Source organism: Delphinus delphis, chromosome 1 (genome assembly GCF_949987515.2).
Source record: "Delphinus delphis chromosome 1, mDelDel1.2, whole genome shotgun sequence".
Classification (NCBI taxonomy): Eukaryota; Metazoa; Chordata; class Mammalia; order Artiodactyla; family Delphinidae; genus Delphinus; species Delphinus delphis.
Genome location: NC_082683.1, coordinates 182,592,264 through 182,606,489, shown reverse-complemented (window position 1 = coordinate 182,606,489; position 14,226 = coordinate 182,592,264). Strand labels below are relative to the sequence as shown.

Below are 14,226 nucleotides of genomic sequence, written 5' to 3'. Positions count from 1 at the left end.
TAGAGGGACAGCAAAGAACGAGAGCACCGGGGCGGGGTGGGGGGTGAACGGACAGTGCAAGTGAATCTGTCGCGTGGCCGGTGCGGCCAGCGCGTGTGATGAAGAAAATCAAGCAGGTGGAGCCTTCGACAGAAGGGAATGGGAAGTAGCGGCGGTGGTACTGAGCACAGCCCTGCATGGAGCACAGGGTGGGCCGCGTGGCGGGGGGCGCAGGCCTGGGTAGGGAGTTAGGAGCACGTGGGCCGGCTGAGGACCAGCGGGAGGCCTGGCGGCTGGGTGAGGGGTGAGCGGCGAGGTGAGCTCAGAGAGAGGGCGGGGGCCGGGTCGCGTCGGCCCTGGAGAGCCACGCTTCTGATCCTGGGTTCTGTGCTGCGGGGAGATGAGAGCCCCGGGGGCGTGTACACCTGGTCTGCCCTCAGTTCTCAGAGGATCCCTTGGGCTGCTGTGCTGACAGCAAGCTGTAGGGGACACTAAGGGCCACGCGGGGGGCGGTCAGGAGAGGAGAAGTAGCCAGTACCGGAGCTGCTTGGAGCACTGAGCTGATAGTATTTGCTGATGAGCTTGATTCAGGGTGAGAGGAAAACGAATCCACGGTGAGTACAAGGATTTTGCCCAAGAAACGGAGCTTCCATTTGCTGTGACGTGCCAACTCCCAGAGGAGCAGGCATGGGGCAGAAACCAAGAGTCCCGCTTGGGGCGTGACAACTCAGGACGCTCGCAGGGCATCCGAATGGAGACATGACCCTGGCGCGCAGAGGCTGCTCGGGCTGGAGATCTAAATCGGAGACTACTGGAGGAACTGGCATTTAGAGTCGTGGGAGGGGGTGAGACCAGCCACGGAGAGAAGAGGGTATTTAGAGAGCGAAGGTCCGGAGGCCGCGCCTGGTGGTGTCCCTCCCGGGAGCCCGGCCCGACAGTCTCACGAGACTCTCGGGGAAGAACGCCCGGCTGGAGTGGGCTGAAGAGAGGCAGGGCAGGCTGTGAGCCTGGACAGTTCTCTCTTTTTGCTACGAAGAGAAATGGCTTAGAAGGTGGAGGAGAGCGTGCAGCCTAGGAGAGTTTTCTTGAAAATGGGAGAAATTAGAGCACATCCTGGGCTCATGGGAGGATCAGGCAGTACAGGGGCAACTGCAGGAGCTAAGCCCTTGGGTGAGAGGGCAGGAGACCCTGTGTCCCGGGGAGGGCTGGCTCTGGGGACGGCAGTTCGCCCCCCGAGCACGAGGGGTTCCATGAGAGTCGGGGTGGACGTAAGGACAAGCTCGCGGCTCTGGGAGGTGTAGCGGGGCGAGGTGAGTGCCGCCCAGGGCCCCGGGAAGGAAGACGTCGAGGAGACTCAGTATCCCGAGGAGAAGAAGGATGGGGGGCCACCTCCACGATTCTGCTCTGGTGCTGGGGTTTGGGTGCTGGTGTGCGTGTGCGGATGAGCCGCGCGTCATTGGAAACGCAGGCCAGGAACCGAGGGTCACTGACTCCAGAACGTGGCAGCCGCCCCATCGAGGAAGGGAGCGGGTGGCCGAAGCCTGGGGGGTTGGGGCTCCACAGGGTTCCAGCTGGCAAGGCCATGGGGCTTGGGACCAGAGAGCCACCCGTGAGCTGCGGGGTGACAGACAGCAGACTGGGGGACTGCAGCCAGTTACAAGGATGGAGCAGGGGCTGCAGGGCCGGGAAATCACGGCGGCCAGTTCAGGAGTCTGGGGGGAGGCGGTTACTAGAGGGCAGCAGACACCCTTCAGTGGTTTTCTTTTTTAACATCTTTATTGGAGTATAATTGCTTCACAGTGGTGTGTTAGTTTCTGCTATATAACAAAGTGATTATACCAAAGTGAATCAGGTATATGTAAACATATATCCCCATATTCCCTCCCTCTTGTGTCTCCCTGCCACCCTCCCTATCCCACCCCTCTAGGTGGTCACAAAGTCCCTGTGCTGTGTGACTGCTTCCCACTAGCTATCTATTTTACCTTTGGTAGTGTATATATGTCCATGCCACTCTCTCACCTCGTCCCAGCTTACCCTTCCCCCTCTCCGTGTCCTCAAGACCATTCTCTATGTCTGCATCTTTATTCCCGTCCTGCCCCTAGGCTCTTCAGAACCTTTTTTTTTTTTTAAGGTTCCATATATATGCGTTAGCATACGGTATTTCTTTCTCTCTTTCTGACTTACTTCACTCTGTATGACAGACTCGAGGTCCATCCACCTCACTACAAATAACTCAATTTTGTTTCTTTTTATGGCTGAGTAATATTCCATTGTATATATGTGCCACATCTTCTTTATCCATCCATCTGTCGATGGACACTTAGGTTGCTTCCATGTCCTGGCTATTGTAAATAGAGCTGCAATGAACATTGTGGTACATGACTCTTTTTGAATTATGGTTTTCTCAGGTATATGCCCAGTAGTGGGATTGCTGGGCCGTATGGTAGCTCTATTTTTAGTTTTTTAAGGAACCTCCATACTGTTCTCCACAGTGGCTGTACCAATTTACATTCCCACCAGCAGTGCAAGAGGGTTCCTTTCTCTCCACACCCTCTCCAGCATTTACTGTTTGTAGATTTTTTGATGATGGCCATTCTGAGTGGTGTCAGGTAGATACCTCGTAGTTTTGATTTGCATTTCTCTAATGATTAGTGACGTTGAGCATCCTTTCATGTGCTTCTTGCCCATCTGTATATCTTCTTTGGAGAAATGTCTGTTTAGGTCTTCTGCCCATTTTTGGATTGGGTTGTTTGTTTTTTTGTTATTGAGCTGCATGAGCTGCCTGTGTATTTTGGAGATTAATCCTCTGTCAGTCGCTTCGTTTGCAAATATTTTCTCCCGTTCATTTTGAGGAGGCGGAGGCTGTGGGTGGAGCCAGCACGGAGGAGGGAAGAGACCGCTGAGGAAACTGTTAGGGTCTCACAGGAGGTAGAAAGGATGCGATTCAGAGCCCTGGGAAAAGATGAGTGTAAGACAGAAGCCGTGAGGAATGCAGAGTGTGAAAGGGGGCAGGGTGTGGGGGAGGCGGGCAGGCAGCGTCCATGCTGGGTGCCTCGAGGGCATCTGAGGAGCGGGCAGAGTCCTCGGGGAGGGAGGGCGGTGGGTGTGACAGTGTGACTTGCCTCTGAGGGACAGCTGCTGTCATGAACCCACGGCAGGAAGCCGATGGGGCTGCCACACTGCCAGGAGGTAGTCTGGGCGGGGGGATGGGGGTGGTGGCGAGTGCCCAGTTTCTCCCTGGAGTCATGCTTGGCAGCCCTGAGGCCTGGAACAAGGGGTCAGATACCAGGATCGTTGCGGTCTTGAGGGTCGGCTCGTTGGGTCTCAGTACAAGTAGCCAGTATGTGAGCCCAGGAGCTGGCCCAGGAGAGACGGAGGGGATGAGGCCTGGGGGTGGGATGAAAAGCAGCAGGGCGTGGGCGGGGGGATTCTGCCAGAGGGCAGGATCCCAGAGGTGGAGCCCTCCAGGTGGCCTCGCTGAGGATCTGAAGCTGAGGTGGCTGCCGGGTGAAGGAGGGGAGCAGGGGACAGGGAGGGGCAGATCCCGGAGCCAGAGGTTGAAGTCACAAGGCATTCCCCTCCCCCCTGCCCCCAGAGTGCCTGCCAGGGGCAGCCGGGAGGAGCGGCGTGGGGAGGAGCATCCCATGTCCAAGCAGGCCCGGAGGGGGTGGGGCTGAGGGGGGCAGGCTGCCTTCTGGGCAAACCGGGACACCTGCTGGGAAATAGCCCCCCCAAAGGCCCCAGGGTCTGAGAGCAGCACTTCTCACCAGCGCAGTCTCAGCTCAAATGACAAATTACTTCTTGGAGTTTTGAGGTCTGTGCCGGGGAGTCTGGGGTTAATCAGGGCAGTTTCTTCGGTGCAGGAGGGCCGAGGGCGTCGCTGCTCACCTTTTGGTTTTTAGGGACAGCAGATGCCCCTAACCAGGACTGTTTGCTTGAAGTCATGTTAAGACTTTGAATTAAAATACGGATTTATATTCCTGTCGTATAAACCAGGGAGCAGACTAGGGCGGCAGCGTCCGTTAGCACTCTCTGCAGTCCCGGTTCTGCTCTCTCCAGTGCAGTAGCCACGAGCCGCAAGTGTCTACTGGTCGCTTGAAACGTGGCCAGTGCAACTGAGGAGATGAACTTCTAAGTCTATGTAATTTTCACTGTAACCCAAAGAGCCACGTGTGGCTGGTGGTACCGTGTTGGCCGCACGGGCCTGGAACGTGGCTTGTCACCCCGGGCTGCACGTGAAATCACCTGGGGTGCACTTACACCCGGAAGCCAGGCCCAGGCCCCAGGAGCTGACTTACTCGGCCGGGGTGGGGACCCGGCATTCTGATGCCCACCCTGGGCTGAGAACCAGTGTCCCAGATGAAAGTTGCCCTGGAGAATGCTGCTTGGTGGGGAGATAGCATACTGGGAACCAGTCCCCCCACAAGTCATTAGGAGATAAAGCAATGATTCCCCATCCCAGGACTCCAGAAACAGGGCTTCTCCTGAGATGTGGCCCAAGGGAGGAGCTCAGAGTAAACAGGAACAAAGGCTGCTCCCCACACCCCGTGCCCACCCTTTAAGAGCCTGGCCCTGAGATGGAAGCCTAGGTCCTGCTCCCAGGTGGGGGGCTGGGGGGGGTGGGCAGAGATGCATCTGCTGGGGGGTCTCAGACTCCCCCAGAGGGCCTTTGCCACAGAGGATGGGACCCCGGTAAGGGCCTCAGCAGCACAAGGGACCTGGCCAGCACCCCTGGACTCAGGAGACAGGGGTGTGACTTCCCTCGTGACCATGAGCGCAGGTACTTTCCCACGTGCCACCCCCCTACGGCCCCAGCACCACAGACGCCAGACACACAGGTTGCATCTTGGGGGCGAGAAGGGACCTGCCCGTCTTCGGTCTCCCCTCCTCTCCTGGCTCCGTTGCCCCCAGCCTGTGGCCTCACTGTCCCCATAGCTCCGTCCTCAACACCCACCCGCCCGACCCTGGCCGGCAGCCACTAGGGGCCTCTCACCCCCTGCCTCTCTGCCTCGTTCTCTCTTTAGCTCTTATGTGGCCTGTCCTCTCTGACGCCTCTCCTCACCGCCCTCCCACCGTGTCCCTCCTCTCTCTCCTCCCCCCACCCCCTCCTCTCTCTCTCCACAGACTTTCCTGGCCTCCAGCGGGGGACTGTATTGCCTGGGTGGCAGCTGCGGGAACGTTGTAATTCCAGGCTGCATGAGCCTGCAGGGCTCGCCCGCCAGCTCTGCCCTGCAGCATGCATGCTCGGGCCTGGCCGCTGGACTGCATGGGGCAGACGCGCTCAGGGCCCCCTGCCCCAGGCAGGCCCCAGAGGCTCCGGGTGGGGACGGCGAGGGGGGGGGAGCTCTGTGCTACTAGAATGTGCATGGATGCAGTGGCTTTCTCGGAGCCCTGGGAAACAGGGCCTCTGTGCTGATGGCAACATCCAGAGAGAACTGGCTGATACAGAACCTTAGCGACAGGTCACCAGCACCAAGCCTGTGGGGACACGGGACGCCGGGCAGGGGGCTCTCCCTGGCCGGAGTCATCCAGTGTCTAAGGCTGGCACGTGGGCAGAGGCCTCCCGGCTTGGGAGAGCCCTGTGCGGGGCAGGGTGTGGCCACTGAATTGATGGCCGCAGAGCAGCTGAGCTTCTGGGAGACTTTGCACTGGGTGGACACTAGGGGAGGGGCGGGAGAGCTGCCAGGGTCCTCGGCAGAGTGGCAGCTCGGGGAGGAGGTGGGATGAGGCAGGAGCCCCAGGAGAGCCGGCGCGGGGCCTGGCCGCCGCCTCCTCCGCTGCCCCGGGGGCAGAATCGCCGTCCACTCCGCGCACTGCTTGGCGCCCAGCCCGCGTCACCGCCAGCGTTGCAGGCCCCCGAGGGCCAGCACGAGTGCTCAGCAGGGGCCGCGGGGCGGGCTGGGAGTCCCCCCAGCACGACTCGTACCGCACACTCTGCCCCGCCCCGCCTGCCTGCCCTCACCCCCTGCCCCGGCCCCAGACTGATCCTGGGGCTGCGCCCCGCAGGACCCCGACGAGAGCGCCCGCATCTCCAGCGCCTTCTTCCGCCTGTTCCGCGTCCTGAGGCTGATCAAGCTGCTGAGCCGCGCCGAGGGCGTGCGCACGCTGCTCTGGACCTTCATCAAGTCCTTCCAGGTGTGCGGCCCCGCCCACCCAGCCGCGGGGGGCGGGGCCCGGTGAACGTGAACGACGGCAGGGCGGGGCTGCGGGGCAGGCGGCGGGGCCCTGCGCCCTGAGCCTCCGTTCGTCGCCCACAGGCCCTGCCCTACGTGGCTCTGCTCATCGTCATGCTCTTCTTTATCTACGCCGTCATCGGCATGCAGGTGAGGGGCGGGAGGGGAGCCTCTGGCCGGCGTGCAGGCTGGACCCTTCCCCCGTCTGGCCTCCCGGCAGCCCTGGGCTCAGCTGCAGGGCCAGAGGAGGAGGTGGTCCCCAGACGACGCAGCGATGTCAAGCAGAAGCAGCGCGGGGCATGGAGGCGGGGGAGGCTCTGTGGGCAGACGGACAAGGGCCAGATTGCTCTCCAGGGCCCCGTCAGAGGTTCGGGTGGTCTCGGCCTACGATCTCCTGGAGCACATTGAGTCCCTGACTAGCTTTTGGTTAGGACAACTGGCCCACCCCCCCCAGATTTCTTTGGCTTGAGGAGAAGAACTTCACCCAACCTTGATAATACGGGTGACCCTCGAACAACACAGGTTTCAACTGTGCGTGTCCACGTATACGCGATTTTTTCGGTAAATACGTACCGTGGTACCGTGGTACCACGCGGTTGTTTGAATCCGTGGATACGGAGGGCCCAAGGGCTGACTGTAAAGTTATACCCCTGCGATGCTCGAGGGCCAACTGCAGCCCAGCTCGTCTGGCTTCAGGTCTGACGGGGCCTGAAGTGGAGGGGATTTGGAGGAAGTAGGGGGCAGTGGGAGATGGGCCGGGGGAGACCTATGCCGGTGCCACCGTCGCGTGCTTCCTGGTCTGCAGATGCTCGGGAAGATTGCCCTGGTGGACGGGACCCAGATCAACCGGAACAACAACTTCCAGACCTTCCCCCAGGCCGTGCTTCTGCTCTTCAGGCAAGAGGCCCCAGCTGTCCCCACCCCTCCCCTAGTCCGCGGGCAGGCTGGCTTCATGTGTGTGGGCCCAGTGCGCCGGAGCGCCAAGGCTCTGCTGTCCTTTTCAGATGCTCACCCCGTACAGCCAGAGCCGCTGTTTAAATCGTTTTTGCGCGAGTGGCCCTCGTCTCCACTGTGCCCTGGGGGTTGAAAAGGAGGCAGCCGGTCCTGAGTGGGGTCCCGCAGATCGCCCCACCCTCATTGCACTGAGGCGGGCGATGGAGCTCGAATGTTCCTTGTGGGGAGGGGGAGGCCTCGCCGACCCCGGGTCAGCTCTCTTGCTCTCTTGCTGCCCCAGCGATGACTTGAATCCTGGATTGATTTTGCCCCTCTGTCCGAGAAGCCCCCTTTCTTTGTTCAGTTCCTGCCTATGGTGCCCCACGAGGGGTAGAGTTGGGGGGGACCGCACGCAGCACAGGGGGCAGTGGGGCCTGGCTCACACTGGGCAGCACGTGAACCCGGGGTCCTCAGGGGCGCCCGGCCTGCTCCCCCCGACGCCCTGCTCTCCGCCGCTGCCCAGAGTGAGAGGCGCACGGCGCCCTGCCTTCCAGGTGTGCCACGGGTGAGGCGTGGCAGGAGATCCTGCTGGCCTGCAGCTACGGCCAGCTGTGCGACCCCGAGTCGGACTACGCCCCGGGGGAGGAGCGCACCTGTGGCACCGACTTCGCCTACTACTACTTCATTAGCTTCTACATGCTCTGTGCCTTCCTGGTGAGGCCCGAGGGCGGGGCGGCCGGGCTGCGGGGACATGCGCTGAGGCAGGGTGACACCCCACCCCGCTGCCTCCCGTCGCCTCTGTCTCTCCAGGAACCTATAGCTCAGGGACTCAGGAGACGGGACTCTGGCTAGGGTGTCCCTGTTCTGGTCATCCTGGGCGTGGCTGAGTTTTCCGAGTGCGTTTGCCTGCTCCAGAGGAGTTGCTAAGAGCTTGGCCCTTTTTTGCTGTTGTCGTTAGCGATTGGTAATCAAAAGAATTTAGTGAGGTTCCACCCTAAAACAGAGTAAAGCCGTTCGCCCCTCTCTCTTCCCTGGAAGAGGCAGTTGCCCCCCAGTGAGGAGGCTGAGACTCCTGAAACGAGGTCCCGAAGGAGGTAGCAGTGGGCTCGGAAACAGCACAGGTGGCTTTGAGGCTCCGGGGCTGCTGTCTGCACTCGCGGGAGACAAAGAGCCCCCCAGCCCCAGGCCCTCGCTCTTCACTCTTTTTCTTTTCTATGTTCACTAAGGCGCTTGCTTGAGCGTCTAACGTTCCCTGGGCTCAGTGCAGGGGACAGAAAGGCAAACAGGACACAGCCTTAGCCCTGAAGGCGCTCACTGAGTGCCACCTTGCATTTCAAAGGGACACCCAACAATACAGGACAGACAAGAGCGGCACAGGGGGAGACCAGCGTCCCTCTGGGGGGCAGACGAGAGGCTGAGGTTGGGATTTTTAAGGATGAACCCCAGAAGCCCCGGCAGTGGACACCGCGTGGGCCGGAGCAGTGACACAGGCTGCTCGTGTGCGGGATGTAGTCACCAGAAGGGCTCGGAGGCAGGGCCCAGGCAGGAGAAGCTACGGACCCCAGACCCCGTGGATGCCCCCATTCCCCCCGCCCCGCCCCCTGTGCCACCTGCCTTTCCAAGCAGGGAACCCACGGTTCTCCTCCTGCAGATCATCAACCTCTTTGTGGCTGTCATCATGGACAACTTTGACTACCTCACACGGGACTGGTCCATCCTGGGCCCTCATCACCTGGACGAATTCAAGGCCATCTGGGCAGAGTATGACCCAGAGGCTAAGTGAGTCCCTCCTGCAGGCTCTGTGCTGGGCCCTCCCTCAACCATCCACTCCTCTGGTCTAGACCCCGTCCTGGAGTCCGACAGCGAGTCACTCTCCAGTCTAACGACGAGGAGGGGGCTGCCTCTCCCTTTATTATCCGAGGGCCCGAAACAGAGACTTGGAGTTCCTCAGGGTTGGGAGGGATCCTACAGCCTCCCAGGGCAGAAGCCCCCTCGCCTTTATTGGGAGATGGTCATCCAGCTTCGCTTGGATGCTTCTAGGAGCAGGGAACTCACTACCTCCCCAGGCAGTTTAGGCCCCGGCTACTCAGAGTGTGGTCCACTGACCAAGAAGCTGAGCTCTAGAAAGATGCAGAGCCCACCCCGCCCCCACCTCCCCGGCCTCACCCCAGAATGACGGAATCAGAATCTGCATTGCCCTTAACCTGGCCCTCGGGGCGTCCGGGTGCACTTTAACGCTGGGAAGCACAGCTGCCTTACCTTCTTCCTAAGAAGGTAATGAGCTCACATTCGATGACTGTTTCCCAGGTGTCAGGTGCTGTGCCAAGCACGACGTGCAGTATCTCACTTAATCTCCCAACCTATGACACGGTCTCCAGCTCCGTACCAGCCCCTGGAAGTGAGCTTCCACCTCCCTTGATCCATACCCTCTACTTCTGTTAATACATCCCGAGAGCCCCCAGGCAGCTTGACTAAAACCCAGCGAAGGCTCCACCATGGGAGAAATGAGGTCCAGATTCCAGCCCGGAGATCCCATATCTGAGGGGATTCTGGCCTCTTACCACCCCCCCAAAAAGAGAGCCCGTTCCTGGTGGTGGGCAACAGTGAATTCAAACATCGTTTCTTCTTTAAAATGGACACTCAGCTTCCACTCCCTAAGCACGGTTGGAAATCAGGAAGCGTCCCCCTGTCTCCCGGCTCCCCCGCCCTCGGCCATTCTCTGAGCCGGAAGGGAGGTCTGGGTGGGGCTGCCAGGTGCACAGGTCTGGTGTCCTACCGCAGGGGCAGAATCAAACACCTGGACGTGGTGACCCTGCTGAGGAGGATCCAGCCCCCTCTGGGCTTTGGGAAGTTCTGCCCACACCGGGTAGCATGTAAGGTAACCAGAGCTGCCCGCGAGGGGTGTCCCCCACCTGGCCCTGGGGCAGGGACACTGGCGAGGGCCCGACTGGGTGAGTCATTTCAGAGCAGTCGTCTCCTGGGTCCCCACACGCCTGGGACCTAAACTCTCAACAGTGTCTCCAATTCATCCTCCCCTCCGTCACGGAGGGCGTAGCGCCCGGTCCCCTCCCCTGCCGGCCACCAGCCCGGGTGAGGATGGCCCCCCGGCTCAGTGGTCCCGGCCTGGCAGTGAGCCCCCTCTCTGCACAGCGGCTGGTGGGCATGAACATGCCCCTGAACAGCGACGGCACGGTCACCTTCAACGCCACTCTCTTCGCCCTGGTCCGCACGGCGCTCAAGATCAAGACGGAAGGTGCGGGCAGTCCCCTCCTCTCAGGGGCTGAGTTTTCTAGCGGATTCTACCAGAATCTGAGCTAAAGGTCTGAATCAAGAGTCACGGGGAGAAGCAGAGGGAGGACCCAGGCCACGGCCACAACGTTCTCATGCCCCTCAGGGCACAGCGGGAGCCCCCACATTCTGCAGGGCAAAGGTCACCAAGGCTCTGTTCCCACACAGCCGGGTCTGATGCGGGTGGGCCAGGGAGTGGCGGGGTGAGCACGGGGGTGGGGCCACCCGGGGTCCGCTGGACCGCTGCTGGGTGCGCACGGGGCCCCACTGAACCTGCAGGCCCCCCTGCCGGGAGGACAGACGGGATGGGAGTGGGGAGGAGATGGGGGTGTCCCTCACACAGGGACCCAGCGGCATCAGAGCTACCGCCCAGGTGAGCAGGGCCTTCACAGGCATGAAGCAGAGGAGCAGGACAGCTGCCTGGAGGAGGCGGGACAGACCACGGGGTGTGGGGAATGGAAGGCTGCTGCGTGGGCGGAGGGGAGGATGGGGGGGCGACAGCCTCTCCAATCAGCCACTCCAGGTGCTGGAAGCCGAGGCCTGTGGGGAGTGCGTGTGTGACCCGAGGGTCAGGCGGCCCCGAGGGAACAGCGATGCCCTCCCCACAAAGCAGCCGCCACGAGGGAAAACCCAGCCAACGTTTGCTGAGCGAGAGGTTCGGGGAGTGCTAGGTGGCTTTGTCAAGTGCGGTTGGCTTGGCCTGTCCCTTGCCCCCAGGTAACTTCGAACAGGCCAACGAGGAGCTGCGGGCCATCATCAAGAAGATCTGGAAGAGGACCAGCATGAAGCTGCTGGACCAGGTCATCCCGCCCATAGGAGGTGGGCGCCGCTTTGGGAGACCGGGGAGCAGAGGCGGCCGAGGGCAGGGGAGAAGGTCGCTTCCAGGGAGCCCCGCGGGAGTCGGAGAGCAGCCTGGCCCTCCGCGAATGCCTTGGGTGGACCCCATGGCAGCCATCGGGGTCACATCGGCAAGCAGAGGAGGGGGGCGCGAGGGGCACCTGGACCCGGCTACGCTGACCCCAGCCTCAGAAGCCCACCGGCCCCTGTTGCCCCCCCTGCAGATGACGAGGTGACGGTGGGGAAGTTCTACGCCACGTTTCTCATCCAGGAGCACTTCCGGAAGTTCATGAGGCGCCAGGAGGAATATTATGGGTACCGGCCCAAGAAGGACACCGTGCAGATCCAGGTAAGCCCATCCCGAGCACCAGGGAGCTCCGCTGCTGAGATGCTCTCGAGCCTCCAGCTCCCTCTCTGTGTCCTTGGGGGCAGCGGTGGAGGCAGACAGGGCAGGACGGAGCCGGGATGAGTAGGGGGAGAGATGACAGCTCTGGATGGAAGATGCTTCGACCTCAAGGGAAGAACCAGGAGCCCTTCCAGCCCTGCATGATACGACCCAAAACCATGGTCCTATCCCCTGAACACAAGGGAGAGATTTGGGTTAGATAAGAGCAGTGGTCTCCAAAGAGAACAGGTTTCCCGGGGGAGGGGAGGTGCTTGAAATGACCCATTGGGTGCGCAAAGAAACCTAGAACTTTGGGCTATCTTGCCTGTTCTTAATTTCAGTTTTTTATGTTAAGTATATCGCACATAAAGGATACATTCAAAAAATATTCACGTATTCGGGCTGTGCGTTCACAAATGTACCTCAATTTTTACTTTGAAACAATCTCACAATTTTAAAGGCTGCACGTATGATACAAAAAAAATGTTTCTTTCTGAACCGTTTGAGGGTCATTCCCATCAACCCAGAACAGGTCAGTGTGTATTTCCTGCCAGCAAGGGCATTCTCCTCCATAACCCTCCTACATAACCACGACGTGGCCACCAAAATCAGGAAACTGATGCATGATTCCCACGGAATCCTCAGGGCCATGCAAGTTGCGCCAGTGGTCCCAATAATGTCCTTTATGGCAAAAGGATCGGATCCAGAATCACACAGTGCGTTTAGCTGTCATATCTCTTTAGTCTGTAGTCCCTCAGTCTTTCCTTGAAGTGACGTTGACACTTTGAAGATTCCCAGCCAGTGCGTCCCTCGGTCTGGGTTTGTGCAGTGTTGCCTCGTGACAGACTGAGGGCTTGCATCTTGGACAGCAATGTCCCAGAAGTGATGCTGCATTGTCACTGCAAACTGTCAGGTGACACCAATCTTGCTTTGTCCCGTTGCTGGTGATATGAACTTTGATCAGCTCAAAAAATGGTATAACTGGCGCGTGCCCTCGGAAGAGATCGCTTGTCTAAAAGACTGCACTGAGGAGAGGACTTCCCGGCCTGGAGGCCTGGGCGGGGGATGAGACCCCTGTGAGGCCTAGAGAAGATGCCTTGGGAGCCATCAGGGTTAGGATTAGCCCAGCAGCAGAGCAGGAGCCCAGGGGGATCGAATGGGCGGGAGGGGGTGGGGCGGAGCTGGGCCTTCAGGGAAGCCCTGGTTGCCGGGATTAGGGAGACACGGGGAGGCCGTGAGAAGCAGTGCATCCTCCCCTCCTGGCCTGGGGGGGCCGCTGAGTCCCTCTGTGTCCCCAGGCTGGACTGCGGACCCTTGAGGAAGAGGCAGCCCCTGAGATCCGCCGCACCATCTCGGGAGACCTGACGGCCGAGGAAGAGCTGGAGAGAGCCATGGTGGAGGCCGCGATGGAGGAAGGGATATTCCGGGTGAGTGAGGCCCCGGCCACGCCAGCGCGTGCGCGTTCCAGGCCAGGGAACGGAAAGGAGGCCAGGAGCCCCGCCGTGCAGAACGGGGGGAGCTGAGGATACCCGCCGCCCACACCTCCCAGGACTCTGAACCAATGACCTACCTACCTGAGGTGTCACGTCCTTCCCACCTTCCTCTGTCCAGCCTCCCCGGCCTCCCCTCCCCACAAGCCTGAGGCAACGTCCATCCATCGAAAGCCCCCGTTATCAGATGCCCCAGCTGCTTCCTGTCTCACTGTCCTTCCTCCTAGAGCTGGAGGGTCCCTCACGACCACCCAGCTGAACCTTCTGGGTTATTCATGAGGAAATGGTGGCCCAGAGAGACCGTCTGAGTCCAGTACCGCTCAGCAAGTTACTTTCGGAGGTTGGACTAGAGCCCGTCCTCCAGACTGCCTGGTTCCGGGCTCCCCGACACCCTGCATTTCCCGTCCCGGTGTCTGGTTCCCGTACAGTTCTTACGGGTGTCCCGCGTACCCCATCAAACCGAGAACGCCCCGAGGGCGATGGTCTCTTCTCCGGCCTCACAGCCCGCTCTGTTCTCCTCTGGCCTTGTTCCCGGCGCCGTCTGTCGTCCAGGGTGACAGCCCCCGCACATCCATCCCTGGTGCCTGGTCTCAGTCCCTCCCCTGTCCTCCTCGCCCCCAGAGGACCGGAGGCCTGTTTGGCCGGGTGGACAGCTTCCTGGAAAGGACCAACTCCCTGCCTCCACACATGGCCAACCAGAGACCCCTCCAGTTTACTGAAATAGAGATGCAGGAGCTGGAGTCGCCCGTCTTCTTGGAGGACTTCCCTCAACATCCAAGCACCAACCCTCTTGCCCGTGCCAACACCAACAATGCCAACGCCAACGTTGCCGGTGGCAACAGCAACCATGGCAACAGCCCGGCATTTTTCAGGTAGTGGCGGCAACCGTCAGCCCGGCACGTAGGGGCTGGGGTGAGACTGGGCAGACATGGTTAGTGGACTCCGGGCCTTTGGGGGCACCCCGAAACGTGGAGGGTGTGCTTTGCTTGCCTTGCGCCCTTTGCGGTCCAGCCCACGCCTCGCTGCGCAGGAGGCCGGGCCTGGACGGCAGAGACGTGTGTAGCCGGCAGGGGGCAGCCTCGGGTCGGTGTCGGGCAGTGCCCAGCGGTGCTTTTCTTCCGTGGTCTTGGCGGGTCCGGGA

At 60.6% G+C, this 14,226-nt stretch overlaps 1 protein-coding gene across 1 annotated transcript in view; it reads left to right on the top strand.

The window, feature by feature from the left end:
• CACNA1S (calcium voltage-gated channel subunit alpha1 S) overlaps positions 1-14,226 on the top strand; it is a 59,891-nt gene that overhangs the window by 43,033 nt on the left and 2,632 nt on the right. Inside the window, exons 29-40 of the mRNA XM_060011353.1 lie at positions 5,104-5,160; positions 5,986-6,114; positions 6,237-6,302; positions 6,958-7,049; positions 7,640-7,799; positions 8,737-8,864; positions 9,867-9,963; positions 10,236-10,338; positions 11,091-11,192; positions 11,435-11,559; positions 12,894-13,022; positions 13,707-13,957. Of these exons, the coding sequence (XP_059867336.1) occupies positions 5,104-5,160; positions 5,986-6,114; positions 6,237-6,302; positions 6,958-7,049; positions 7,640-7,799; positions 8,737-8,864; positions 9,867-9,963; positions 10,236-10,338; positions 11,091-11,192; positions 11,435-11,559; positions 12,894-13,022; positions 13,707-13,957 (1,439 nt within the window). The remainder of the gene's footprint in view (positions 1-5,103; positions 5,161-5,985; positions 6,115-6,236; positions 6,303-6,957; positions 7,050-7,639; positions 7,800-8,736; positions 8,865-9,866; positions 9,964-10,235; positions 10,339-11,090; positions 11,193-11,434; positions 11,560-12,893; positions 13,023-13,706; positions 13,958-14,226) is intronic.